The sequence below is a fragment of the Cryptomeria japonica genome, chromosome 7 (assembly GCF_030272615.1).
Source record: "Cryptomeria japonica chromosome 7, Sugi_1.0, whole genome shotgun sequence".
NCBI lineage: Eukaryota > Viridiplantae > Streptophyta > Pinopsida > Cupressales > Cupressaceae > Cryptomeria > Cryptomeria japonica.
This window is the reverse complement of record NC_081411.1, coordinates 855,460,244-855,487,497: the sequence shown is the minus strand read 5'-3', so window position 1 is coordinate 855,487,497 and position 27,254 is coordinate 855,460,244. Positions and strand designations below refer to the sequence as shown.

At 37.3% G+C, this 27,254-nt stretch overlaps 1 protein-coding gene across 1 annotated transcript in view; it reads right to left on the bottom strand.

Moving 5' to 3' along the window:
- The window catches only part of LOC131028939 (DNA polymerase delta catalytic subunit), a 121,697-nt gene extending 95,904 nt beyond the window's left edge, over nucleotides 1–25,793 (bottom strand). The window contains exons 1-7 of the mRNA XM_057959316.2: nucleotides 25,351–25,793; nucleotides 20,642–20,752; nucleotides 20,317–20,423; nucleotides 19,971–20,130; nucleotides 8,268–8,463; nucleotides 7,942–8,077; nucleotides 7,623–7,760 (exon numbers count right to left, since the gene is read on the bottom strand). Of these exons, the coding sequence (XP_057815299.2) occupies nucleotides 7,623–7,760; nucleotides 7,942–8,077; nucleotides 8,268–8,463; nucleotides 19,971–20,130; nucleotides 20,317–20,423; nucleotides 20,642–20,752; nucleotides 25,351–25,600 (1,098 nt within the window). The 5' untranslated portion in view covers nucleotides 25,601–25,793. The remainder of the gene's footprint in view (nucleotides 1–7,622; nucleotides 7,761–7,941; nucleotides 8,078–8,267; nucleotides 8,464–19,970; nucleotides 20,131–20,316; nucleotides 20,424–20,641; nucleotides 20,753–25,350) is intronic.
- Between the last annotated feature and the right edge of the window lie 1,461 nt (nucleotides 25,794–27,254).

Sequence of the window (27,254 nt, the reverse complement as noted above, 5' to 3'; positions counted from 1 at the left end):
TCACTCTACCGCTTATGCAATGCTAGGACTAGAAATGAAATTTACTATCAACTCCATTGCTTATTCAAAGGGAAGACAACATTACAATCAACTCAACCGCTTATGCAACCGGAGGACAGTATTACAATATTCAAAATAGGCGACTAAGCCAGCCTCTTCCACTTATGCAGTGGGACTACAAGAAATAATCCAAAAGATAGCTGTTAGTACTACTAACTAGCTATACAATGCACATTATGGATTAACAATACATGAAATATCACTATCCCATAGATAGGCAACATAGCCAGCCTCTTCCACTTATGCAGTGGGACTAAGAAATAACAAAAATTTGTTGTTACTACTACTAACCAGCATTACAAATCATATAGAATGAAGAATCAAGTGTTGATAACAAGTCCAACAGCTGCAACAATAATAGATATTCACTCCCCAACCAACTTAGACTACTCATACCAAAAAGCGCTTCTAACACACAACTATGAAATTCTGAAAATCAATAACACACATAGAAAACACGCAGACCAACAAGCTACAGACACCCCAAAATGCTCATAACTTCTCCAAATCAACTCCGAATTGCACAAAAACAGAAGCAAATGAGAGATATAGCATTGACAACACAAATGGAACCTCAAGTGTTGTCGGGAATAATCATTATGTTATGTTGTTATATTATGTTTATGTTGTCGTCGGTAATAATGAGTTACGGCGGTCAATTAGTTAGCCGACGGGTAGGTAGTTGGAGTCGCAACGGTTGTGTCGCACCCCTTCGGGTATTATATATTGTGTACCTTTTCTCTTTGCACACAGTGCACCATATGTCCCCTTCGTTCCGACCAGTGCTTCTCATTATTTTGAATTCCTTTCTCATTCGCTCCATGTCTTTCTGGAGCGCTTGCACCCGTTTGCTAGCCTCGTCGTCGCTGTTGCTTTCCTGTGAAGAGTCATCGTCCTCGGATGAGGATTTATTACTTTTCTTCTTTGATGTTTTGTGTTCACTCTCCAGGTCCATCGCCCTATTATAAGCGTCGTCATATGACGTCGGGGGTACAATTTTCATCTTCCTCCGTAGGGAGGATTTCAACCTTTCAACGAACCATCGTTTCTTCAATCCATCTGCGGGTTGGCTTTCCATTTTGCCCAAGAGTTCTTTCAGCCTCCGACTGTATGCCCGTACTGTCTCCCTGATACCTTGTTTGGCACTGTATATCTCCGTTACAATTTCATTGTCATCACGGAGCAACCGAAACTCCCCCGTGAATTCCTTCTGTAGATTGGCCCACGTGGCCACCTTTTGCTTGTCCACATCGGAGTACCAATCTATGGCAACTCCTCGTAACGTGGCTGGGAACTACTGTACCCAGTCATCCTGGTTTGTTACTCCGTTGGCGAACCAAATGGTTTCGCATGTACGGCAGTGCCGTAAAGGGTCTTTCTTGCCCTCCCCTGTGAACTTTGGCAATTTTTGTTTACTCACCATCCCACCACTGGGTCTCGCTCCTCTAATTCCTTGTGTGCTTGTACCTGGCGATCCTCCGCCTCTTGCAACTGAACCTCCACTCGTGGGTCCTCCGAAAAAAGTTGCTAACACCGAACCAAACAAATTGCCTCTCGTACGGTACCCTTGTGCTCCCTCAGCACCTTCGGTCGTACCGTCACCTTCCGTTGTCTCCCTCCGGTTGGTTGTCTCCCTCCGGTTGTCCTCTGAAATGGACAAATTCTTTAGCAAGTCTCTGGTAGCGTCGATCAGGTTTAGACTTCGCCTTGTTTGTTCCACCAACTCTTTGCGGCTTCTTACCCTACGGTGGTATTCTGGCAAACTGTAGAGTCCTCCTTCAACACCCTCCGTGACTCCTTCTAGTAGCCCTACAACAGTGTAGGCAGTGTAGTTCTCTCCATCTATCTCTGCCTCCGCAACCTCCGTGACACCTCCTGGGTTCCCTTCGGGCAACCCCTCGGCCGGTCGTCCCTCGGCAAGCTGCCTTAGCCTACGCCTTCGTTCTATCTGCTGTCTGAGATTCAACGTGGTTTGTGCCACTTCCCATTCATCACTCTATATCTTTTTATTTTTGTCCTTATTTAGTCTATTGGGCATAAGTCACTTCCATACACAGCAAACACACACCATGTACACAAAAAAACTTTTATTATTTTTATTTTTTATTTTGCCTTTCGGCCACAATTTATATCAGCAGTGTGTCGGGATTATTACAAGGTTCAATTTCCCCTTCACCTCTTGCCATCACGCTTTGCGTCCCACGACGATTGTTCCCTTTGCGCGTCGTCGGCCTTTGGGTCAATCTCACCGACAGGTAGGCCCGTTGTGTCCGTGCGCCATCCGTGTCTTCTGTTCCCGAGTTCATCTAGGCAGCGGCGCCAAATGTTTGCCCTCTCGGGTGAATAGCTTAAGGCATAAAGAACATAATGCAGAATAATGCCGTAAATATCAGACAAAGTATATCAAATGTTCTATTCATAATCAATCTCTGTATTAATTCCACAGTCCATGTACAATAAGTGCTTATAACATTACATCTGACACAACTAACATGATGCTACTTCGAAGAAAAGGTACACAATATATAATACCCGAAGGGGTGCGACACAACCGTCACGACTCCAACTACCTACCCGTCGGCTAACTAACTGACTACCGTAACTCATTATTACCGACGACAACATAAACATAATATAACAACATAACATAATGATTATTCCCGGCAACATCAAGCCTGCACTGCACACAACCCAAGGTAGCCAAGAAAAGGAGACGACCCTGCAGGGAAGTTCGACTTGCTACATAAAATCTAAATCAGCTTTTCAAGATCCACAAAATGGTGAACTTTATTGCCCAAGGTATAGGAAGAGATGGAGTCGATACCCAGAACCACACATCAAGCACACAAGGAGCCACGAGCAAAAAACACCTTCAGCACACACGAACCAGCAACATAAAAAAAAACTCGGAAAACACTCCACACTTCTAAAAATGAAACGCAAATTTGCATCTTTGTCCTTCAATCCGCTCTCCTGAATGAAGAGAAGTCACAAGCTCGATTAGTTGCTATCTTTCAAGCAAGAAATCCAACAAATGCTAGGAGGTATGCTTTCCCCGAAGCTTCAATGTAAAATTCGGCAACACTTCATTATATTTTCTTCATGGATCCAAATGAGAGGCCAAGCTCTCGTATTTATAGACTCAGAGATTCAAATTCATCTTCAAATGGCACCCAAATTCTTAAACTCTCATTTGAATTTCATTTCAAGTCACAACATGACTTCGACGTCCCTTTGTCTAGGCAAAAGTTCGTACTTTTCCAAGGTGAACACTTTTGCTCAAAGAAAAACATTAAAACATGAAATATTCCTCTTCCTTTTCAACACCAACTGACTTAGGAAAATAACAAGTATTTTAAGTGAAGGTATTTTCCTTAAGTCGATCCACACCCACAATTAAATATTAAACTTCAATATAAAGTATTAATATTTAATAATTCACTTGCAAATCAATTACTCACAAGGCCAAATCGAACCATGAATTGTGGCACTGCAAACCATCAAACTGAACTATGTCGGGATTCAATACTGAACTGCTAAAAATGGAACTGCCAAAAATGACAGTTACTAAAAATAGTAAGTCCAAAATTCTCTTTGGAACAGAATGCATGTCATACCCCCTCAAAGTAGGAAACCCTAAATTCTGCTTCCAGTTAGCCTATGGGTCTCCGGAATAGGCTAATGGCCCACTAAAATTCTCCTCACTGAGAAGGGGACATTGCACTTTACTTCTTTCTCAAGTAGAAAACTAATCTGTGAATTTTGAAGAGATTGACCTATTTGTTCATTATTTTTCTGGCATCAAGAATTCAAGCCTCTATGCCCAGATAAAATTGCTTTCCAAGTAGGCAAAAACTTGCATGACACTTCCCATGCTATCTATTTCTATAGTATGTTTATTTGGCATTACAACCAAAATAAAATTTGGCATTAAACTCCTAGATTTTGATTTATGTTATTTAAAGGAATATAAACATTTTTTAAGTTTTTGGGTTGCTAAGTCCTAGTCAAGTTTGGGTCTTCCAAGTCTGTTCCAAGGAGTCTCCCAATGGGAGGATGGGCCTTGGAAAAAGGGGGACCAAGGGCCTAGATTTAGGGATGAAAGGGTTGGCAAGGTGATAATATACATAGTACTTTAAAATAGTTATAAAAAAATGTATAAGTTATAACAAATGAAACTTTGAAATACTAAACATATTGCATTGAACAATGAAAATGCCAAATATCAATATATGTATATAATATTAAAAAAAACTGTTACATTCAAAATTCAAATACAATTGACCAATGGCCCGATGCCTCAAATAATCGCAAAAGTCCACACCAAACTCCTTGTCACTTGAAGTGTTGGACTCCTTAAGGTAAAGCTCCTTCAAACCAATACCGGACAACCCTATTTGTGCCACACCATCAATTTGGCTTGGTTTCTCTAGCTCTACATCCCAATGGGCTGCTAGACTGTCTTTGTACATAAGAGTGTTGCAATTAATCAAACACAAGGCACTATGTACAGCTACAAGTTCTAAGCCCTCCTAGTGGCAAGTCAATTCCTCTTAGTATAGTGCATATAAGTTATAGCTATAGGTAGACCAACTAGTGTGGTTGTCAAAGTATGCCCATGCATGCTCCACCACAGGATTCAACAGTCTTGTGGCATAATCTCCCTATCTAGCTTGGCCTCTTCTAGATACCGACTAACAAACCCAACCTTCACTCAACATCTTGTATAGGGTTAACTTGCCAAGACTTTGCACATAGCACTTTGGGTTTAATACATAGGCAGCCATGTGCAAAGGTGTATTGGGCTTCACCCATCTCTAATCAATCATCCGCTGAATATGTTCATTGTAGAAATACAATGTAGGGTCTTTCTCTTGTGCACCACACTACATTCAGCCAAGCATACTATACACCTCTCCAAGACTAGGTGCATTAGTTGTCTTCATATCTAATGACTTTGAAAATTGGACTAATGATAAGGACAATGTATTTTGCATAAGCTCAAAAAGTTTCACTCTTCACCACCATTCGCTTTGTTGCCATGAACATTAGTTGCAATGCCCCCTACAACTCAAGCAACCTCCCCAAGAGAATAAATTACAATGCATATATAGTCTCTACAAATTCCATGAACTCCTTTTTGGAGAAGGTCTTGAAGAGTGCATGTATTGGTTGCAAATAAACATTTTCAAATCTCTTAGCATAATTACTAGCTCTTTGATCCCACCATTTTTGCCTATATCCTTGAGTGCATTATTCATGGCATGTAAGCAAACAAGGAGTCCACTAAATATGCTTGTACACCATCTCAATCAACTTCCCTACAGCTTTGCAAGCATATGTTGCATTTGTCACTACTCGCACCATATCCCTAGCTCAACCTCCTTAATAGCATCTCTAAGAATTTGGAATTGAAAATCAACATCCATGTGATGTCCATCTACCCATCCATGACTATGTTGCATCCACTAGTGACCCAAATAGCCTTCATTTTCTTCATTAGAATATTAATATTGGAATAATTCTAATCCAATATTATTCCCCTCACTTTTGTCTCCCTTAGTGGCACATATGATGTTCATGCTCTTATTATCCTTGCTAGAAACTCCTTATAACTAGGATGACCACATTAAATAGAAAGCCATTGACAAAGAGGAATTTTCCAATGGCATCATCTATCTCATTCTTATTTTGCTCATTGAATAACTCCAGCACCATGTTTGCAGCATCACTACTACTAGTCATTCTATGTTTCTCCTTAGGCTCTATTGCACCTAAATTATATGGAAATGTATGAAGACATGGCTCTTGAAAAGTCCTAGTACTCATAGGAAGTAGGATCCCTCAATGACAAAGTAGTTGTATGTGCTTGGTCTACAAACCCACAATCCATTTATGTGAGCTCCTTGTTCAAGTGATAAGTCCCCACATATCTCTACACCTTCGCCTTGAACATGAAGGAGCTGTGCACTAACTCTTGTAATGTTGCCTTGAAATTCAACTTGCAAAAATGACAGCAACATAGAGCATGATCATGCTATAAAGAAATATTGAAGTATAGTCAGATGCAAAAGAGGTGAAGAAGTGGAAGAAATGTCTACAGATAATAATTTTTACCACAATCATGACAAGATATGGGCATAAAATTGATATCCAGAATGCAAATGATAGGTAAGAAATAGCGTTAATTGTTATGACAGAATTGGCAAAGCATTTTGTCAAAACATGACATCGAGAAAGGTAGGTTTAGCAATTCTATTGCTTGTTTGATCTCAATGATTCAGTTGGTGTCAGCTGACCAGTTTGACAAGTTCTTGCAAGATAACATGATTCCATTATCGATACCATCACTAAGAAAGAGTAAGATATTGGAAGTTGATTGGGCCACCTATGTTGCAAACAAGATATGCTTGCAATTGACTTCTTTTCAAACTCATTGGGCCTTTTCATACCTTTAGTTATTTAAGTGACTTATTTATTTGGAATGTGTACTTCAATGGTTAAAATCTAACTTGGAAAACAAGAATAGATACCCTGTGAAAGAATGGATGGCAATGATTACATGCAAAGAAGAATTCAGTTGGCATGTGGTTGCTATCATGATACAGCCATCTCTCCTTTCTATCAAAGATCATGGGACCTGGTGTATAAGAGTTTTGTTTGGATCCTACCAATTGTTGAGGTCAACTGATATATCTGATCCTGTAATTTCAGAACCCAAAATAAAATGGTTCTTTACTGAATCTTGCAACTATGTCAGGAATTATGGATTTGATGGGAGAGACTAACAGGTTGTCTGTGTTTGATCCAGGCAGGCTTTTTACTTTGAAGGTCTTGAGGCAATTACTACCCATGAACCTGGATTTGTTTAGAAGAATAAGAAAAGATCAATTAAGCTAGAAACAGAAAAGGCAAAAGAATTTGATAAATTCATCCAAATTTGCAGATATGGGGATAAATAAATGACGACAGTTGAGACAGGAATGGTTGTATACTTGAAAAGGACAGAATTCAAGTATTGTGCACTTGAAGTGTAGCATATAATGACCTCCAGACAAGATTGTTGTAGAATTCAGAATAAATTCTTGTGCAAAATTCCAAGTCCACAACATGCTTCTTTGTTGCTGATTTTGTGCACTGTGTGCTTCAGTTTTTAGCATTGTGTATGGGGAAGAGCAGACAGTTCACCGATCTTTAAGATATGCTCAGCAGGTTAACTAGTTATTAAATTCTCTGCCAAGGCTTTGAAGTTTCTGGGCTAAATGATATATTTACTATGAGCCAATATAAAACAATGTTAACTGTATCGCATGTTGACTAATATTTGAACCAAACCGGTTTAAAAACATGAGAAAGCAAATGCATGTTTTCAACGTCCATTAAAGAGCACAATGATGTAAATGCTACTTCGAAACACTAGAACAACTAAAAGCTCCTAAATGTAGCCAATGAAAAGAAAAACGGTCATCACAACATCAAGAACCTTTCAAACATGAAATGGGAAATTCCATTTAGAATAAATCATCATGAACATGGGACACAACTAAGATAGTTGTGCTTACCCTCCAAGCAAGCAACACCTCTCTTTCAGTATCAAATGACATGACATCAACACCTACAATTGGAGAGCACGACCTTAAGGTCATGACATTTCGTACAAAAGGACGATCTTCTCCCTGTAATGTTACTAAATTGGCAACCTGTTGAAAACAAGAGCATAAGTATGCAATGAATCGTGAGATTAAAAGACAAACAATTTTGAATGTATATTAGCAGATAATTAGAAAGAGAGAAGTGCCCAAATTGCAAATTAGAAAAATAATTTAATGCAAGATTTCTAAGGCTTATATCCATGTAAATTAGAAAAACAAAGAATTGTACCTGGATAACAGGATCTTGGCTGGGCTCTGGAAAATGCCCTTTTCGGCCTGCGCACTCAATATCAAAACTAAGAATGCGAAATGGAGCCATTTTTGAGTATTCTCCAAGTGAGCTATGACTAATTAATTTAGAGTAGCTTTAACAAGTAGTTGAGGATCATAAATGATTCAAATCTCTAAGACATGCAAAGACATGAAGCACTATCACAAATACAAAAAATCTAAAATACAAAGAAAACAACTTCCACATACCTACAATACATACACACATGAATCGAGACAATACTTCCAAGAAAGGAATAAGCATTTTGCTCTTTTCAAGGATACCAAACATCAACTTCTAGTTGACAATACGACATATTTCTTGAAGTTTTTATGTATGATCCAGAGGGGAGTTCAATCCAATTGCCACCAACAATATCACAATCAATCATAAAGCGAAGTGCAAAAAGAACATTGCTTTCATAGGTGGTGAAGCACCTTGAACCAAACCCATCAACTGTGATTCCCCTTTCTAAAATACCTGCACAGAATAAAACAAGTACCTTAGGATATTGAAACAGATATCAAGTTTTGAATCATCACATAAGCAGATGCGCCTTTTTTAAGCATTCTATTGTTGTCTAGATGCTTCATAAATATTACAAAGACCATAAAGTGAATAATGTCTACAAATCCTTTCAAAGTCAAAGCAGATATATTCAACTAAAAGGTACTACAGACATTTCCCATGTCGGTTCCCAATCCATAATGAGTTTAAAGAAGCATGACAAAATCCTCTGTGTTTGTTAAAAAAAATCCATGCATTGAAAAGTCAGGAAAAGAGATTAGAATACTGAATGAACTTCTCTGCATAAATCCATTAAAATTGCATGATCTGTAATGTCCATATTTTTGCGCCTTCCTAAGCATTGGTTGTTTTCAGAGGTTACCCTATTATCAGTGGTCCCCATAGGCTAATATGGTGATTAGGGGGGCCTTTGTGGGTGATTCAAGGCTTTTTGGCTGACCCTTGGGTTGTTTATTTCAATACTCTCCATCTCAGAGATTCAGTTTTTTGGTGGTTTGCCTTTCAAAGGTCTTTCGGGTTCCGTTTGTACATACTTACTAATTTTAGTAAGTCTCCTAAGCATTTGGTCCCATACTTACTATTTATAGTAAGTCATCTGGACGGTTGGAGGGTACCACAGCTATTATTGGGTAGTTGGCAGAATTAAATAATTCAGTGTTCCACGGAAAGGCATTTCCCCCCCAGGCCAAAGTCCCCCCGTCCCCGAAACTTTTTCCCTTTGTCCCCCCGTACCCGAAGCCCATCCCCCCGTCTCCCCATCCCCAACAGCCATGGAACAATGGAATTAATTAAATGTTCCAATATTGGCATTTATTGGAGTTAATGATTAATATTAATTTATTAAAGTTTCAAATTTAATAATATTAATTAAACTAATGACTTTATATTAAGGGGATATAAGGAGTATTAATTGCATAAGGTATTTTAATGATTATAAAGTCATTTATTAAGCCTTTATGGGGGAGCCAACTACATTATATGATTAATTGAGATGAAATGAAATTATAAAAGTGCATTTCATTTCCTCCAAGTCGTGGGATTTTGAGAAGGTTATAAAAGGGCTCTTGAGAGCTCATTAATTTATTCTTGTTTGCAAATTGATGAAGCTGTTTGGAGAGCAAGGGTTTGCTGCTGAAGGTCCAAGCTTATTGAGGATGAAATCCCTCAGTGAGGACAGTGTTTACAGGTGTGAGAGATCACCCAAGAGCACTCAATTGATAATCTCATTTAGAGATTATACTAGGGCATGATTATTTCAAATTTTCAGAGTTATTCAGGGGTTTATAGAGTTGTTTGAAGGCGGATTGAAGAATTTATTGCAGGTTGGAGGCCTTAATCACTTCCTAAGCCAACTATACCTTACCTAGCTTGGTCGTACCTCCCTAAGACTAGCACGTGGGTTTCGTAGCAGCATTTCCAATCAGATTTTTATCCATCTTCAGGCCGTACTAGGCATTCATACCTAACTGCCCCTCATCATTTTTCTACCCATCATCCTTCAGGAGGCGTTTAGAGTGATACTGGTTGGGGTTTATCATAGAGCACTGGAAATTGTGTCATTTCCAGATTTTCAGAATTGGGGTTCAACTATATTGTTGTTAATAAGGATTAATTATAAATTGACAACTATTGTTTGCCAATCATCCTTTGCCAGGCAAGGCATTTCACCTAATATGCTTGTTAATTTTAATTATTGGAAAAGAATTATGGGTTTGTGTGATAAATACTCATTTATTGTTTTAAGTTATTTCAATTTATTATCAAGCATTTACGTGCAATCAATATATATCAAAACACACAAAAGTCAAAAATTAGAAAACAAAAAAAAAAAGAGACAAAAATCAGAAAATTAAATATCCACAGAGAGGTAGGATATTTCAGTATCTGTTGATTATAATTAGGGAATGGCGGATTCCAATTGCCTTGGGCAATATTGGAATCCGCCCAAGGGGGCCAGCCCCTTTCTCCAACGTGTAGGGCTGGGCCCTATACCGCACTTCACTCCACGCTACATAATGAAACCCCACGCTACATGCATAATAACGTGCTTGCTTAAATAGGGCCGACCCTATCTATCAAAGCATTTCGGATTGAAGAGATTCAAATTAAATTAAAAGTAATTTAATTTATATTAGGCCGACATAAAAAGGATTTTGCATCACATATATATAAGACATATCTGCCTCATTCAAAATACAATTAATACACATCCTTCAAGCGAAATACATATCTGCTAATGATGCGAAGTTCACACATGTCTAAGGATGCGAAGTATACATCTGAGTTCACACATGCCTAATGATGCAAAGTATACAATCTGATTAATGCAAAAGCTGGTGAAGGAATTTATGTGAATCATCCCTGCCAATTAAAGAAGCAAACATCAAGTTCTTGCTGTCATAAAGAAGGCTGAGCTGTTCCAGAATTAAAGTGCCAGGCTTACTGAATCAGTGCAGATCTAAGACACATCAAGAGTGCAGATCTAGGGCTTGAGTCTGAGTGCTGATTGGTGTGTTGAAGGAGCAGACCTGATATACATGAAAGTGCAGACCTGTGGTTGATTCCATCAGCCCTAAGAGCAAACACTTCAGACATCTTCAAGGACCTAAGATAAGTGTTGTAACTGTTATATGAATATAATCCACAATCAGATCTGAGGATCTTTTCTGGCTGGGTTTTTCCTCCTAGGAGGTTTTCCCAGGGTAACCATGTGTTGTTCTTATTTCTTTGTTCATTTCTATGTCATGCCTAAATCTAGAAATCTCTAAATTTTTCAGCTAATCAAACTAAATTCTGATTTCTGAGTTTATATTAATCTGAAAGTAGTAAAAATAACATATCTCACACCTATCAACAACAATATCTCAATGTCATAAGAAACTAAACTACAAGAGAGCTTTATTCAAAATTTTAAAATGCCAATATGGTATTTAATGAATTTTTCTACAGAGTAGAATAAAATCTCGATACCTTAAATAAACTCTTCTCCTGATCAAATCCAATAACAAAGATCACTTTTTATGATATAAAACGACTAGAATGTTGACCGTACATGCTCTGAATACTAGCTTCTATCCATTTTGATTAAACATTGGTAGATTAGACATGCTTCCAAAAACAAGCCCATTAGACAACAAGCATTTACCAAGCACAAGAAAATCAGAAGAGAATTGTTTCCAATGAATACAAATGCAAAACTCAATTCTATATATGCCACTTTTTACATTATATGATTAATGCAATACACAAATCCATATGCATGCCCTAAGATTCAAGTCAATGGAAGGATCCATACACAGAAGATTCAACACTCAAGAGAAATTTCCTAGGCAAGCAATAAGGCATGCCATTTCTTGGGGATTGAGAACAAAATCATTTAAGGGGGGAAGTAAGAAGGAAAAACCCTTCATCCATATTAATGGCATTTGTTAAGTTGTATTGTAGGATACGTCAGTTAGACCATGTTTTGTGATTCCCTAGACACTGGTTCAATTTTCAAGTAGCATTCACTTACATGTAAAAGTGTACCTTACTTTTTGTAAGGAAATTGACACTGTAATAACACCCCCTCAAATTTTGTTTTTCTTTGTTGGTTTCTAAACAAATAGAGAAATAACCTAGATTTTCAAATGATGGATTCACTACTGTTACAAAGCTGATACAAAAACATGCATTTATTCAACTACTGCAACAGAGTCAAAAAGAAATTCAAATGAAGGTTGCCATTAAATTAGAATGTGATACATACAACACGTCCATTCATTGTCTCCCTTCACTAAGTTTTAATTCAACACTCGTGTAAGTCAAGAAAACATTGCTATATGACTGTCCAGCAGGTCTGAGTTAATCTTCTGAGCTTATAATGGACGCCTGTAGTCTTAATCAGCAAGGGAACACCTAACAACAATCGCCCACAAGGCTTAGTTCATCCCTCCAATACACAAATTGTCACCAAACTAACCCAGCATCACCAATAAGATTCCAAACTCAGTCAAAGACTTATGAAATTAGTATGATTAATCACCAACAAATTTGAACTTTTTCAAGCTTCATTTTTTTAAGCCAAAAGCAGGTTCTGCAACTAGGGCATCATCTGAAAACTCCAGGTCTATGGTCAGCTAACAGAACACCTGAAACACCTCCAAAAAACACCACAAAATCTCTGCAAACACCACAGAACAAATCTAGAAACAAACCTAGAAATCAACGATCAAAATACCTTGAATATTCTCATTGCCTTCAAACCTCAATTCCGGAAAACTTGTGAAATCCAATGTGTTTCATGTGTGAAAACACTAAACCAGCTTGGGAGGATCTTTTGCCACCAAACTAGCATATTTGACGAGGTTTTTCGTCCTCAATCGATCTCGGAAGAACTTCTTTGTTCATTTATGATATTGCTATCAAGATTCAACTATGTAGTTTTCAACTCAAACTCATTGACCCACATTTCATGAGTAGTGGCTCACAAGAACCCATCTCTCATGAGAATGAATGGTACGCTTAGCACTCATTGCATCTAGGTGATGCTCACAGAGGTGAAGCATTGGGCCTTCCTAGGAGGTCACCCATCAAAGTACTACTATTCCAGCAGCATCTTATTATGTGTGCAACATCTCTAAATTGAGAGAAATGAGAGCCAAAACTCCAATTTATAGAATTTGGAGAGAATCGGGACATTCTAAAATTAAAAAAAAAAATCCCCTAAAAAAAGCCCCATAACAATTAAAAACAACTTAAGTTCCCCACATCACCTAGGCATCCAACTTGAGGAACAAAAAAACACCTCTTTAATATTTAAACACTATAGTGAATAATAAAATGTCACTTTATTACTTTAGTGCAAATATTAAAATATTATCAACCACCTTACAAAAAACTTGCCAAGACACCGAAAATGAAAATCGATAATGCTGAAACATAACTGATCCTAAAGGATGATAACTAGTGTCGAAACAAACACTAACTATAGATAGCAATGTTCTCCAAGGACTAAGGAGAACAAACCCAAAAATATTGGTTCCTAAACGAGCACTCACCATAAATTGTTAAATTTAGAACCAGAAAGATAAAAAACTCAAAAATCAGAATCAAGAATTCTTACAAGAACACAAAGACACAAAACTAATCCTGGGAAAACCCTCCATCTGAGGGTGAAAAACCCAGCCACACTAAAAATATCTTTATTATCAAAACAAGTCTAATACAATGCTGATACACTTAGTAAGATATGATTGTTATCAATTTAACAATCAACCGAATAAGTCAAAAATGACTTCTACAATGCATACCACATATATCCTCCTTTACAACATATATATATCTTGCACATCGATCATTCATACAAAGGTTATGTAGAAAGGATCGAGCAATACACGGAAGCTACTGAAGAATACCTCCTTTGAACTTAGTCACTACTGAATACCTCCTTCAAACTTAATCACCAAAATACATAACATAGATAGAATGTTTGAACTCAATCACAGTCGGAACATAGAGATATATAAAATGAATCGAAGAATTATAAATCTCCACGGAGTGAAGATGAAAGACCACACTCAAGGGAAAGACGACAGTTACATGACCGACATCAAGAGAAGAGGACAACGGATGGAATCCAGATCGGACGGTACCAGCAGCCAACGCACAATACTTCCACGGAATCCAAATCAGATGTAACGGCAGCCAACGCACAATACTTCCACGAAGAGATGTGGGCAACATATACATATGCGGTGATGGATATTTAAAAAAAATTATCACAAACAATCAGCAATACGAATCTCACAGACATTGTATGAAATCATGTCTCACAAAGTTAGACACATTAACATAAATAGCAGTGTTCTCCAAGGATTGAAGAGACCAAACCCAAAAAAATCTAGAATGCTACAATTGAGTGTTGTCACCAACTAGAGCACCAACTGAACTCCAAACTATCACCTGGTGCAAGAGCACCTAGCTTTTAACCATTTTGTTGATGCATTTTCAAATTTTGGTGTGATAGTCCTTATTTTGGATCAATGTTTGAATAATGGATTGTTTGGAGGTCCACATGTGTGTTTGATAGTCATTTGAAGGGTGATTGTCACCAAGGTTGTTTGTTTTTCTCAGATTTGGCCAATGAGCCCTTGCAGCCTAAAATGGCATAATTTTGCATTCTGATGTAAAAACGTCTTGTAAAGCCTCATTAGGCATTTAGTCATGTCATTTTGATGTTAGGGAATCATCCTAGGAGGTTTAGCATGAGTAGAAAGGCATAAAAGACAAAAATGCACATTTGAGCAAAAGTTGTCATTGTTGCTTGACAACTTTTTGCAACTTTTTGAGCAACTTTGCATTTTTGAGCAAATCAGTGGTTAGGCAACTGATGAAGAGTTGGTTATGACCAAAATGGCATATAAAATGCTCTTTGAATGATTGTACACGGGTTGGAAAAACCAAGAGCAAGTTTGAATCAAATTTGAAGACGATTTCCAGAATTTGCCTTATATTTTCTCATTTTTGTAGCAGCAGTCCGTACCAAATGGATTGAACTTGTTATTGTTATTTCATGAAGGTTTAGTGTATGATATTGTGTTGCTCAAGAGGTGTTTGTATCTTTCCTTAGTGCAGGTTTGGTGTGTGTTTACAAATTGTCTCTTTTTGCATTTCTCTCGGTCTGAGCAAGAGTTTGAGAGCCCAGTCATGGTTCCAACTTGAAATCCCTTGAGTTTTGCTCAATGACCCTTGAGATTCAAGTCATGGAACCCTTGTACAGTGTATATACTATTTGGAATGGCCTGGAAGTTGTTGGGAAGCAACTTGCTATCATTTCCTAGGCGAGCTCCGTCATAGCCCGGCTAGAAATATGATTGATAATTTTGTCTTTGCTTGCAAGGATGAGCAGTTGTGAATGTGCCAAGCGTTTGGCATGGAAGTGTGATGCAAGGCAGAGTCTCAGTGAAGAGGTGGAGGTGTGACAGGGTGTAGAAGCCATTAAAACCTTTTGGTGAAGACTGCTAACTCCTAAACCCTCAAAAGTGTCATTTTTGGGATTACTGACAGACCAGACAACCTACCCTAGTGGGTCCAAAAGTTTGTCCAAAAGGGTACTCAAATCACCAAAGGTTTTGGGGAGTTCTTTGAGTGTTTTCTGAGTAATTACCCAAAAACCGGCAAGGTAGGGCTAATTAGGGCTCTAGGGCTACTAGGCCTAGAAAATAGGAAGAAGAGGGAGCGATGGGAAAATGATGGGATGCCAATTGAAGAACCACTTGAATGGAGTTAAAACCCCTGCAAGTATATGTTGGAGGTTGGATGATCTAATGGTTGGATTTACTCTAATGAATCCTAGCCATGCTTAAGAGCAACTGCAGAAAACAACTTGATAGGGAGCACTCCAAGGGAGTTTGATTGTTTGACTTACAAGGACAAGTAAAGAGTGTTGGAAGCCCACTAAAACAGCCTTTACCTACCTACTTAGCAAGGTGTGACTCTCTTGAGAACCTCTCCCCATCATCACCAAATGCCACGAAAACCCTAAAGTTGAACTAAGCTCTCCCAAAACACTACAACTCTCCCAGCCTGCCTAGAAACCTTCGAAAACCCTCAAAAATTGGCCAACACTCACAAAATGGTATGACGTAAAAGAAGGGACATTACAAACACTCCCTAAAGATCACCCACCACAACTCTATTCTAGGCTAAGCATGATGAACTCCAAAGATTTTCTTCATGTTGAGGACAAACCTCGTAAAGGGATAGAGCATGTTGTGTACCTATGATAACATAGCATTACAAACCAAAATGTCTATTTCATTCTTATGCCCATGGTCTTTATATTGGTTACAATAATTTAAGTTATTTTGGTTAAAGTTAAGTTTATTCTAATGTTTGGGTTCCCTTTAGAGCTTTAGCATTTCCTTCCTCTTTGATTATAAATCAAAAGATGTCCCAAATTTTGCAGCATCCTTCATTTGAAATCAATCTAATGTAGAGTGTAGTAAACACCCTAGTTGTAGCAACATTTTTTTTTGCCTTTGCAACTACCCTACTGCTGATAATTCTTTCAATGTTTCCCTGTTCTGTGTATAAGTATAGCTTCAAAGGTTTGCTTGCATATATGGAGTGTTTATTACAGGCCTGAGTTCTTTTCTGATTGCAATGAATTGATAACGCTTTTTCCTCTGAGAAAGTTTGTCAACAGTTTGTTCGATTGTGATTTGCGAATGATCTCAGTTTGCAAGGTGTATATTTAGATTTGAGGGAACTTTTGCCAATGAGCAGAGAATATTTGAAATGAACTACAAATATGCTTGCAGCTATGAATAAGATTTGATGAGCAAAAATTTACTCTAAGACACAAGAATCATCAATAGAACAGATGCAAATACAAATCCCAGCATGATCATATAATAATCTCTGACCTTTATTCTTGAACTTGACGAAGCTTGCATAGGTCTGCTGATACTTTTTACCCATTTGCTAAATACCAACAATACACATATGTAGTAGCAATAGTGCAAAGAAAGAATGCTCTGACTAAAGCATAGCATTTTGTGTGAACAGCAACAACAAACTTCAGCAATGCTCCTAGAGATCTTATAGCAGGAAGAAACCTTGCTCCAAACTAGAAGAAATTCTTAAATCAGCATCATATCATCATGTAAAATTACATTAGTGATAATCTTCTGTCTTCAATAGCCCGATCTTCATCAAGTTAAACCACTTTCAGCATTGTAGGAACTAGGAAGAATGCCAGTTGAATCTAAAAGTTGATAACTGGAAACATACACATCTATGAAAATTCATCCTTTACTCCATTAGCAAATAGCTACAATCAGCACTCATCGAATGGCACTCTGCAATCTGAAACATTACCTCCCTCAACTCTCACGTTTAAGTGTATCAAGCAAATAAATCAATATTTCAGACAGCTGCGGCAAAGAATGGATAAGCACCTAAGGATGGAGTGCTCACACCATGTACTCAATCTCATGCTTCAAGTAACTCATAACCAAAGAGAATTCATAACCCTAGAGGCCAACAAACAAGAAATCGTGGCATAAAGAGAAGAGCCACACCAGAAAAGTAGAACATATCCACGTCTGCTGCAGAACCATAAACTTCACACCAATATGAAGAAACAACTGCCTCAGACCTGATTATAAGAACTTGTGGCAGGGCAAAAGGAAAATCCCACGCAAAGTAACCAGCAAAATGGTTCGGCACAATAATTATTGAGCCCAACATATATCAACGGCAAAGGATAGACTCACAATTTGCTTAAAAAAAAACTCCCACGATTATTAAATTCTTGTATGGTCAGCCTTTAATATTTACTTTGCCCAACTTAATAATTGCCTTTATGAATAATTACCTTTATTCAAAGTTCAAGCATCGACCAACAATATTATTTCACTTCCTCATACAACTAGCAAAGCCAAATTGCCAAACGCCGTCATAATAAAATAATTTTTCCTTAAACCTTGACACCCAGCACAAAGTAATAATAATAAATCTATCTCAATCTATACAAATCTCCACACCCAAGAAATTCATTTTTATTATTTTGTTCCTCAGGTCCAAAATAAATTCCAATAACCATGAAATATCTCCCAGTAATGCATCCAATGTGAACAAGCAATAATCTTCAATCTTATACAAATTTGTCTCAAAATGAGACTTTACAAATTTGAATAAACTTATCTGTTAAAACCCTTCAATGATCTCCAGCTGAAACCTTCAACAATCTGTACTTTGAAGTGCACTTGTGAATCTTGGATGAATCCACCTTAGAAATGGAACTGGGTTTTCATCCAATTCCTCAAACCCAAGAGTTCCCATCCTAGGGCTTGTTGAAAAACCAGACACTCTCAGAGCTCTTTCAATAAAATAATAAACCAAACATCTTCAGAAGAGATTCAAATTGTCTTTTTATAACTCCCTGAAGAAGCTTCCAAAAACCCTTATAAAATTCCCCCCCTTTTTAATATTTGGCTTTACCAGAGGGAAATAATAAAGTGAACTTTTTAATTCTTCCTTGACATTAAAGTCACTTTAATGACCTTAGGAAATTATTAAAATAAGTCATCATCAACTTTATTTATTTTTTGAAAACTTAGTTTTTAATTATTTAATTAAACTTTAAGGTCCAAATAAAGGGGACATCACATAGAGAGCTTTCCTTAGCATTCTTCATGTCTTACAATCAGATTTACAGGTGCAAATCTACCTTGGGGCAGCAGGTGCAACCATTTTGATTATTCGCATTAATACTCTTATTTGCCCTTTGTTGTAATTGAAATGCAACAGATAGTGCCCTAGCACCCAATGTACAGTTGGAACACATAAGATTTGAAGAAAACAACTGCCTATCTTTTTCCTTCACATCCGTATCATGAATTTGGTAGATTTGACTCGATTCAGGTTACAAGAAGACACATACGGTTGTGTATCTTAGAGCATATTCACAAGACCATTGATCATAGAAAGATGAAGTGATGAAAATATATTTTAGAAGAGTGCTCAGAATCTCTGGCCCAAAGAACCTTAGGAATGAAGAAAAAGATATCCATATACACTTGAAGAAGAACAGATACTATGAATGGCAAATAAGAAGGAAGAAGGCTTCCTAGGACCTTACATTCAAGTTTCTACAAATAATAGCCTGGAGACTAGATTCAAAGAAAGGAGGACAGTACATCATGCTTCAAACAAGTTAGGCTTTTGAAAATTATTAGATGTGTGAAAGGCCATGGTGAACAAAGGCTTAGAAAAGTTGTTTATGAGGTACCTTACTCCAGCAGTATTCAGTACATTGGTTAGATTAGTCAATCATTTCAGACCAGGATAAAGAAACATGCATATAAATTACAATAACAATTGGTGTTAAAAAAATACAGGCACAAAACAAATAATTCTATCCTCATCAATGTTGAAAATTTCTTTCCATGGAAGAAATGGGGTAGCTATTTAACTCAAGAAAAGGCTTATAAATATGTATGGCAATGATTGTCTTAGATGAGTTAAACTCAGCCAGACCTGGAAGCTTCTTATCAGACTTAACCAAAATGTTGTTAAACCAGTTGGAGTAGTGTTTGGTTTGTCTAATTAGTACTCATTTATTTAACTATTTAGTTTATCAGTTAATATAAAATAAGTTATTTAGTCAAACAAATTATTTAATACTTAGCCTTGCCCTTCCATTTTATCCTCTTATTTCTTGCCCTTACCTAACCTCCCCCTCAATAAGCTGACTACGTCAAATTTTTGTTGTGAACTGTAACATCCATTTATTAAGCTTGAATCTCTACTATTTCTCAAGCACGTATTTCATATCTTTTATCCTTGATGATGTGTCAATTAGCAAGAACCGGATTGTAGGAGAAATAAAATTCCACAGTTATATCCAACAAATTCATACATTCTGGAAGATAACATTGAAAAACATAAGACTATTAAAATATACAGCTCACCTCTACAGCTAGGAACCATGGTAGGAAGTGCAACAACAATTTTCAGAAACAATCGAGATTTCTGTTCTTGATAGTACATAATACTTCTTTTTTGAACCATTTCAATCCTTGTGATAAACTTAGGGGCCCTGCTGTTTCTGTTTGCTTCCCGCGTCTTTGCCTGTGATTCCAACATGTTTGCTGATATAATGAAAATACCTTAAAATAAACAGTCAATAAACATGATTTCGTTGATGCACAGGTACTTTATGTGAATCAAGCAGCTTAACAAAGCAATTTAAGAGATCAGAGTCACAAGTTCAAATGTTACATTGAAAGTCAAAGAAAACTATAATGTACTGTTTACCTCCAAAACCTGCTGAAATCTCGGTATGTCATCTGGACCCATCCCATCAAAGCAACTTATATAAAAATATGGCTGAAATCCATGCACATTACAGCAGACACTATAACCTGGAATTACAAATTCAACTTATATAAAAATATGGCTGCAAACCATGCACATAACAGCAGACACGATGACCCGAAATTACAAATTCAACTTATGTAAAAATATGGCTGAAAACATGCTCGTGACAGACCATAACCTAAATTTACAGATTATAGTATAAAATCCTACTACAGCAGCCATAAATTAGTAATAAAACCAAAGAGTGGTTGAATGAAACAACCTTCCTGTGTAACACCAAAAATCCTCAGAATTGCTGCTTGTCCAGTTGAATGAGGCATAATATCTTTGTGACTTTCCCCTATAATATAATCAATATCCAACTGCTGGAACACTGCAAGATATATTGAACCATTTTTACATTAAATTTTGTAGTCTACATAAAGTGTTTAAAATACTTCTACTGAAGTAAATATTGAACTGATGGTACAAAATATTATCTACTATCATCTGAAAATAAATTGCTTCTCAAGATGAGAAAGAAGTGGGCTGTTCAAGCACCCATAAAAGGAGTGCATTAAGGCGCCCCCATCACAAGTTAAAGGAGGTAAACATGTTAATAAGCCTTTTTTAAGAGAATTGCTGCAAGCTCAAACTCTGATTAGCCTAACAAGGTAGGAGAAAGCTGCAGATAGAGCTGCAGGGATGAAATCAGAGAACAGGACCTAAAACAATTGTAGGCGATGGATTTGACTGCTATCAAACTCATTTTGCATGCCTCACCAGGGCCAAACTCATTAACCTTAGAAAGATCAAACAATAGAGGTGCAAATTTGGAGAGATGCAGAGTTGCAGAGGCCAAATTGTTCGTGTACAGCAAAGTAGAGAGATTGGCGGCCTATGTCGGAAGCTGGGCCTACAACCCTTACTCTGGATTTGATATTTGTAAATGAAAAATTTACCAAAATAAACCCTAACTGTAAATTTTAAAGGAGGCTTACCAAGGTGCCCAACCTAAAACACATAAATATTCCAGCTCATGTTCCATTACAATCATCAAAAGAGGAGGCCAAGAAAAGAATGACAAAGTCCCCTGCAAACTTTTAAAAACAAATCATTTAACATTAAAGAAATTGAAGGAAAAAAAATGCACATGCAATGAAATTCCTTGTGGTCTTTAAGGCTTTAATTTGGGCTTGATCATGGGAGCTCTACCCTCAACCCCACCCTTTGTCACTACAAGGAGCACACCCAAGGCACTAACCCCAAAAGCTTGCAAGGGTCAATACCCCTTAACCCCACTAAAGCCTACCATCCCCAAACACCCTCTCTTGTTTTAAATGGCAAGGGAAAAAAAACTTGCTTTGGATCATGTCAAATTATATTCTGATAAATTGAATCCCATTTATACTTTTATTTTTTCCAAATCAATCTTAATTCCAAGTACTAATACTATGTTTTCAATCAAATGCTTTAGCAAGTAAATGCAAAAAGATTATTGGCATAATTCATCAACTGATCAAACAATACATAAATTGAGTTTTCCGCTCCCACTATTGGTCAGTGCATTATAAAGTCCATACTAATGGGGTTCCATTCTAGGTTGGGAACGGGTACTCATTGAAACAAGCCATGCCTTTTAACTACCTTTGTGTTATTCATTAGACATGTTGCACATGATGTTACAAAGTTTCAAACATCTAATTCGAGCTATTTCCACTTACAAAAAGTTGTATGATTTAGCACGTGGAAAGGAAGGACAATCATAGAATCTCATCATTAAATCTAGAGTTTGGTGCTAGAAATATTATTTTTTGTGGAAAAACATGCCCCCTAAAAAACAAGTAGTTGCTATCCCCTTTGAGTGTCATCCTTATCCACTAGTAAAATTTACATAAAACAACAAACAGCTATAATAAGTGTGGGAAGAATAAGTATAGCAATGGAAGTGATTAACTTTGAAGCTTGATGGCCGCTTTGGCTCAATAACATAGAAGCAATTTTGTCGTTCTTATCCACTTGTAAAATTTACATAATACAACAAACAGCTATAATAAGTGTGGGAAGAATAAGTATAGTAGTGGAAGTGATTAACTTTGAAGCTTGATGGCCGCTTTTATTGATTTGGCCAAGAAGAGCCATCAAAATCCAATAGTCACATTCTTGGGGATGTAGTTGTTAAATCAACTTTTACCTATGTAGTCCCTACATTTTTAGACCTTGTTCTCTATGGTGGACAATTCAAAGACAAATGATAGGTCCAAACACCCACCGGCCATCTCCAACATGCAAAAAAATTAGGCAACATCCCCAAGATGTCCTTTTTTCTAGAGGACAGTAGGAGACAAAAGGGAGTAACTAGGGGATGTCCTAATTGTCTTGGGGATGGCTATGGCCCCATCAAAAAAAAAAAAGTGAAAAAAAGGACATGTCATTGGCTTTATTTTAACCTTGTAAGGATAAAAGAATAATGTCACCTTTCCAATAGTTCATGATATAGAAAACACTTAGCACTTAAAATATTGCCCAAATTTAAAGAATTTGCTATCAACATGTTTGTTAGAGCCCTATTTTACATGTCTTAAAATGCAAAAATCATGAGTCCTAGTACATCTTGTTGTAGTTGCCTTGTCTTAACCCACCATTTATAATCAATCTAATATGGTACAAGTGACTTTTCCACTAGCCAAATTGTGTCCTTTGTTATCCCATGTGTGCTCATCGTCCAAAGTTGCAAAAATCCCAAAATTTCTATCCACGGATAAGTTTAGGTCATTTTCTTAACTTTTTGGAAGTTGTCAAAGCTTGGGATTGTCAATGTTGTCCATACTAAATATGTCATCCTATCCATCTCCACCTTTCCCTTTGTCCTTATCAAGGTGTCAAACTTACTCTCTCGACATACCTTTTCACCCAATCCTAACATCCCAATCATTTGTCTTCTAAAATTCTTATAATTAAACTTTAAAGCAACAAACCCTCAAACCCTTCCAGGTTGGCATGCCAACCATCCGGGCCCCAAAACCACAACCCAATGCATTAAAAAATCTAATAGACTGGACTTTAAGACTTGTGATTTCCACAATACCATTTTCCTAGCATCACTAAACTCCAATCCACAAAATTTTGCACTATAACACTTCAGCTTTTTATTTGCATTAGACTTTTAGACTTCCTTATCTCGTCATGCCTTTAAGTTTTTCCTCACCAAACTATCAAAGTTTGCTTTCCACAAGCACCCTTCACATGTCATCCCAACTCCCAACTCTCAACTTTACGTTTTTCACTAAGTATTCTATTGGAGTCAAAGTTATAGCCATCCTTCTACATAGGTACTTGTTTCCTATCATTCCCAGCTCCTAAATCTTGTTGTTTCCTTTATATACTTTGTCAAAGGCAAACTTTAACCCATCCCTTTACCTCCCTTTACCTCGGTACTCTTCCTTGTGCATCTCCAAACTCCATTGCCAAATAACTTCCCTTGTACTTTCTATCAAAATTATAAATGTGAGGTTGCCTTCAAAGTGGTATCAGATATGAGTCATCTTTGAACTCCAATCCATAACATTCTAACACTCTCATCTCATCAAGACTATTTGTTAAAGCTTTGACTCAATATTTTAGTCTCAAATTTTGCATTGAGTCTCTCTTAATTTGTTCACTTAGGTTCCTTAAGCCCGTGTTTATAACCAATCTAAGAAGTGTTTGTATATTTTTGTGTTTTGCCTGCACATAAACCCCTATGGGTGCTATTAAAGCCAAAAATCCATTCAACTCTATGAAAATTCTAAGTATAGGATTTTTTAGAGTGCTTTCTATGTTTTGTTAGGGTTGTAAATTGTTGGGGTTTGCTTTAACGTCATACCTTTCACCCACTTCCCAACATCCCCACCGTTGTGCCTTAGAAAATTTCCATTACCAAGGTATCAAACTTCTTCCTCCACTGATATCACTCCCATCACATCCCTAATACCCAATCATTTCCACTAAAATGCCTAAATCCTCTATATTTCACTAAGTCATCAAGTGTCCCCTATCTAAAGCACCCCTTCCATCTTCATCTCATCATCTTGATATTTGTTATCAAAAATTTGCCCCAAGTGTTCCAGACTAGGGAGTCAAACCATCCCTAACCAAGATACCTCATTTTTTCCTCTTCAAGTCTCGTACTCCAGCTTGTTTTCATTAAGTATTGTCAAAGTTAAGGTTGTGGACTTCCCTTCTCTTGCGTATCCCTTTCACACCTTCCCCAATTCTACGAAATCCCACCAATCCCTTTTCTTTTCCTTTCAAAGTCAGTTCTTACCCTTCCATTTCAACTTGGTACCTATCACGATGTACTCTTGACCCCTAATCCCTAACATTTTGTATATTTGGACTTCTTTTCAAGATTGCCCTTTCAAAGCTCCCCTATTCCACATGCATCTTCCAAAAAAGCTCCCTCCACCTTCCACTCCCAACATCCCAACCAAGTGTAAGGTATGGATTCTTCCCAACCCCTTACAATTCAAAACTTTCACTTCACAAACTATCACAAGGTACTCTTGACCTCCGATCCCCGACATTTCATAATCTGGACTTCTTTCACATTTTTAATAGGGGGTTTATCTTTGTCATAATTTGGGCAAGCTCTGAATTGTAAAGACTCTTCCAAGCTGTTGTTGAAGACCATGTGTATACTAATGTTCTACGAATGTAATAACAATTTTATTTTTATTTATAGTTTTAGTGACTTTGTAAGATTCATTTAACAAATCGACATAAGACATCTTCTATGTCATTTATGGATATTCAACAAACCAATATAAGATCCATCCAACAGGGGATTAGGAAAGAGAGATTGATTCTAATTATGTCCACGATGACCAAGAGTATTACGCCTATGTAATACAGACAACGGCCAAAAACAAAGACACTGTTACTTCCTTATAAGGTCTAAAGCGAACATGAAAAAATTGGAGAATGTTGTGTAGTGTGAGGCTAAAAATCTACCTATAGAGTTAGCATTGGAGGTGGCATAAGAGGAAGGGAGGGAGGGTCTGTTCCACTTGGAAAGGCGCGAGGCCAGGCCCTCCACGCCACCTCCATTGCCCTGCAAAAGCTCCTCTTCCCTCAGCAGTGTTTCTTCAAAGAACACGGCCTCCTCCTCCTCCTCCTCATACGCATATTCTTCTTCTTCTGCTTGGAATCTCTTTGCACTTGGTGGCGCGGCCGGAGGAGCACCATGCCGCTTCTTATCCATGATGAAACCCTAGATGTTGCTCTTCTGACTAAAACCCTTCCTAGCTCTCTCTACTCAAATGCAGTTCAGCTCTCTGCACTGGTAGAATGCTATTCCATGGTACGTATTTTATATTAGTGTTCCATCTGAAAGTTTCCCGCCACTCCACACATGCCATCGGTCCGTCCTTTAAACTGTGCTCCGCCTTATTATCAGCTTAATCTTATTTATGTATTTACGTCATTATAGATTTGTGTCTTGTTGTGTAATGGTGAAATTTGCGTACTCCTGCCCTTCTAGCTTATGTTGTGGGCCCACTTGTTAGTATTTAGTGTCTATTCCTGCTTAAAATTTAGTTCCTAACTTTATTCTCATTTCATTATCATTTATTTTTGGAAAAGTTATTATTATTATTATGAATTAAATTTATGGGTGTGGAACTTACTTTTCATTGATAAAGATTTGAATTTAAATTTTAAATATTAAAATTTAACTTATAAATCTCATTGGCATTTCATTAGTGGTTGTGAGTTAACCTAGCATATATTTGTCTAGATTTATATACTATGTTGTATTTATGGGTATTATTATTAATTTTGAAATTATTAAATAATCATTAAAAAATAATTCACATCAAAGAATCTCAATATAAGCATAGATCATCATAATTGTATCATCATCTTAGGCATATTGCCTTTATCATTATTTTAAAGTCGTTAAATTGATCTATCTAGGGACCTAACCAAGAGAGAATAAATCCTTACCGAGCAAGTTCATAAATGATGTTTACAAATGTCACCTCACTTCAAACATAGATACAACAACTAGGTCTTGTTTCAATTGTGTGCAATAGATCAATTTCATGTGCATAAATTTAAACCAGGCAAAATATTAGTATTTTATAAAAATTTGAAGATTATGTCCAAACAAGGCCCTAATTTTCACGTTTATGAACTAATTTCTCACATTTTCAACTCAATTGAAGTATCACATTTAATGAGGGCACTTGTGCCCTGGTCCCTTTTTTTTATTTTGTGCCTGGGCTAATCGGGGTTTTGGCTACAAGTAGGGTGGTGCGTGGAGGGGATGGGGTCCCTTATTTTGTTTGCTTCTTTTATTTGTTCTTGCAAGGATTAATTGAGGTAGTTATTGGGGGCTTGAGTTGAGTGGATTTTCTAGCCGTGAGGATCTTTGGTGCTAGTTTTTCTTTATTGATTGCTTCGGATTCTTTTCATACTCCTTTGTGTTTATTGTAGCTTGGGTGGTGGGACTTTTGATTTGTTCGTGCATGGTCAATATCGAAGGAAGTTCTGGAAATCAAAACTCTTCTTTTAGGGATGTTGTAGTGGGGGGTAGCTCTGCTCCTCACATGCATGAGAATCATGTGTTTGGATTGTTTAGTGCGGGAATGGGTGTGACTTCCTCACAAATGGAGGGTTTCAAGCCTTAAAAGGTTAATGGATGCATAGCCAAGAGCGAGATTCGGTCGGATCTTGTGATCTAGCCCAATTCAGTGAAAGAAGGTTTTAATTATCTTTCTCATCGTGCCTTGATTTGCAAAATTATGGGGATAAGGGTATCTCTGCCCTTTTTAGAGTCATGGGTGCATCACACATGGAATCTGGAGGGGGAAGTGGAGGTTTTGTTGGCTGCTAATGGATATTTTTTGGTAATT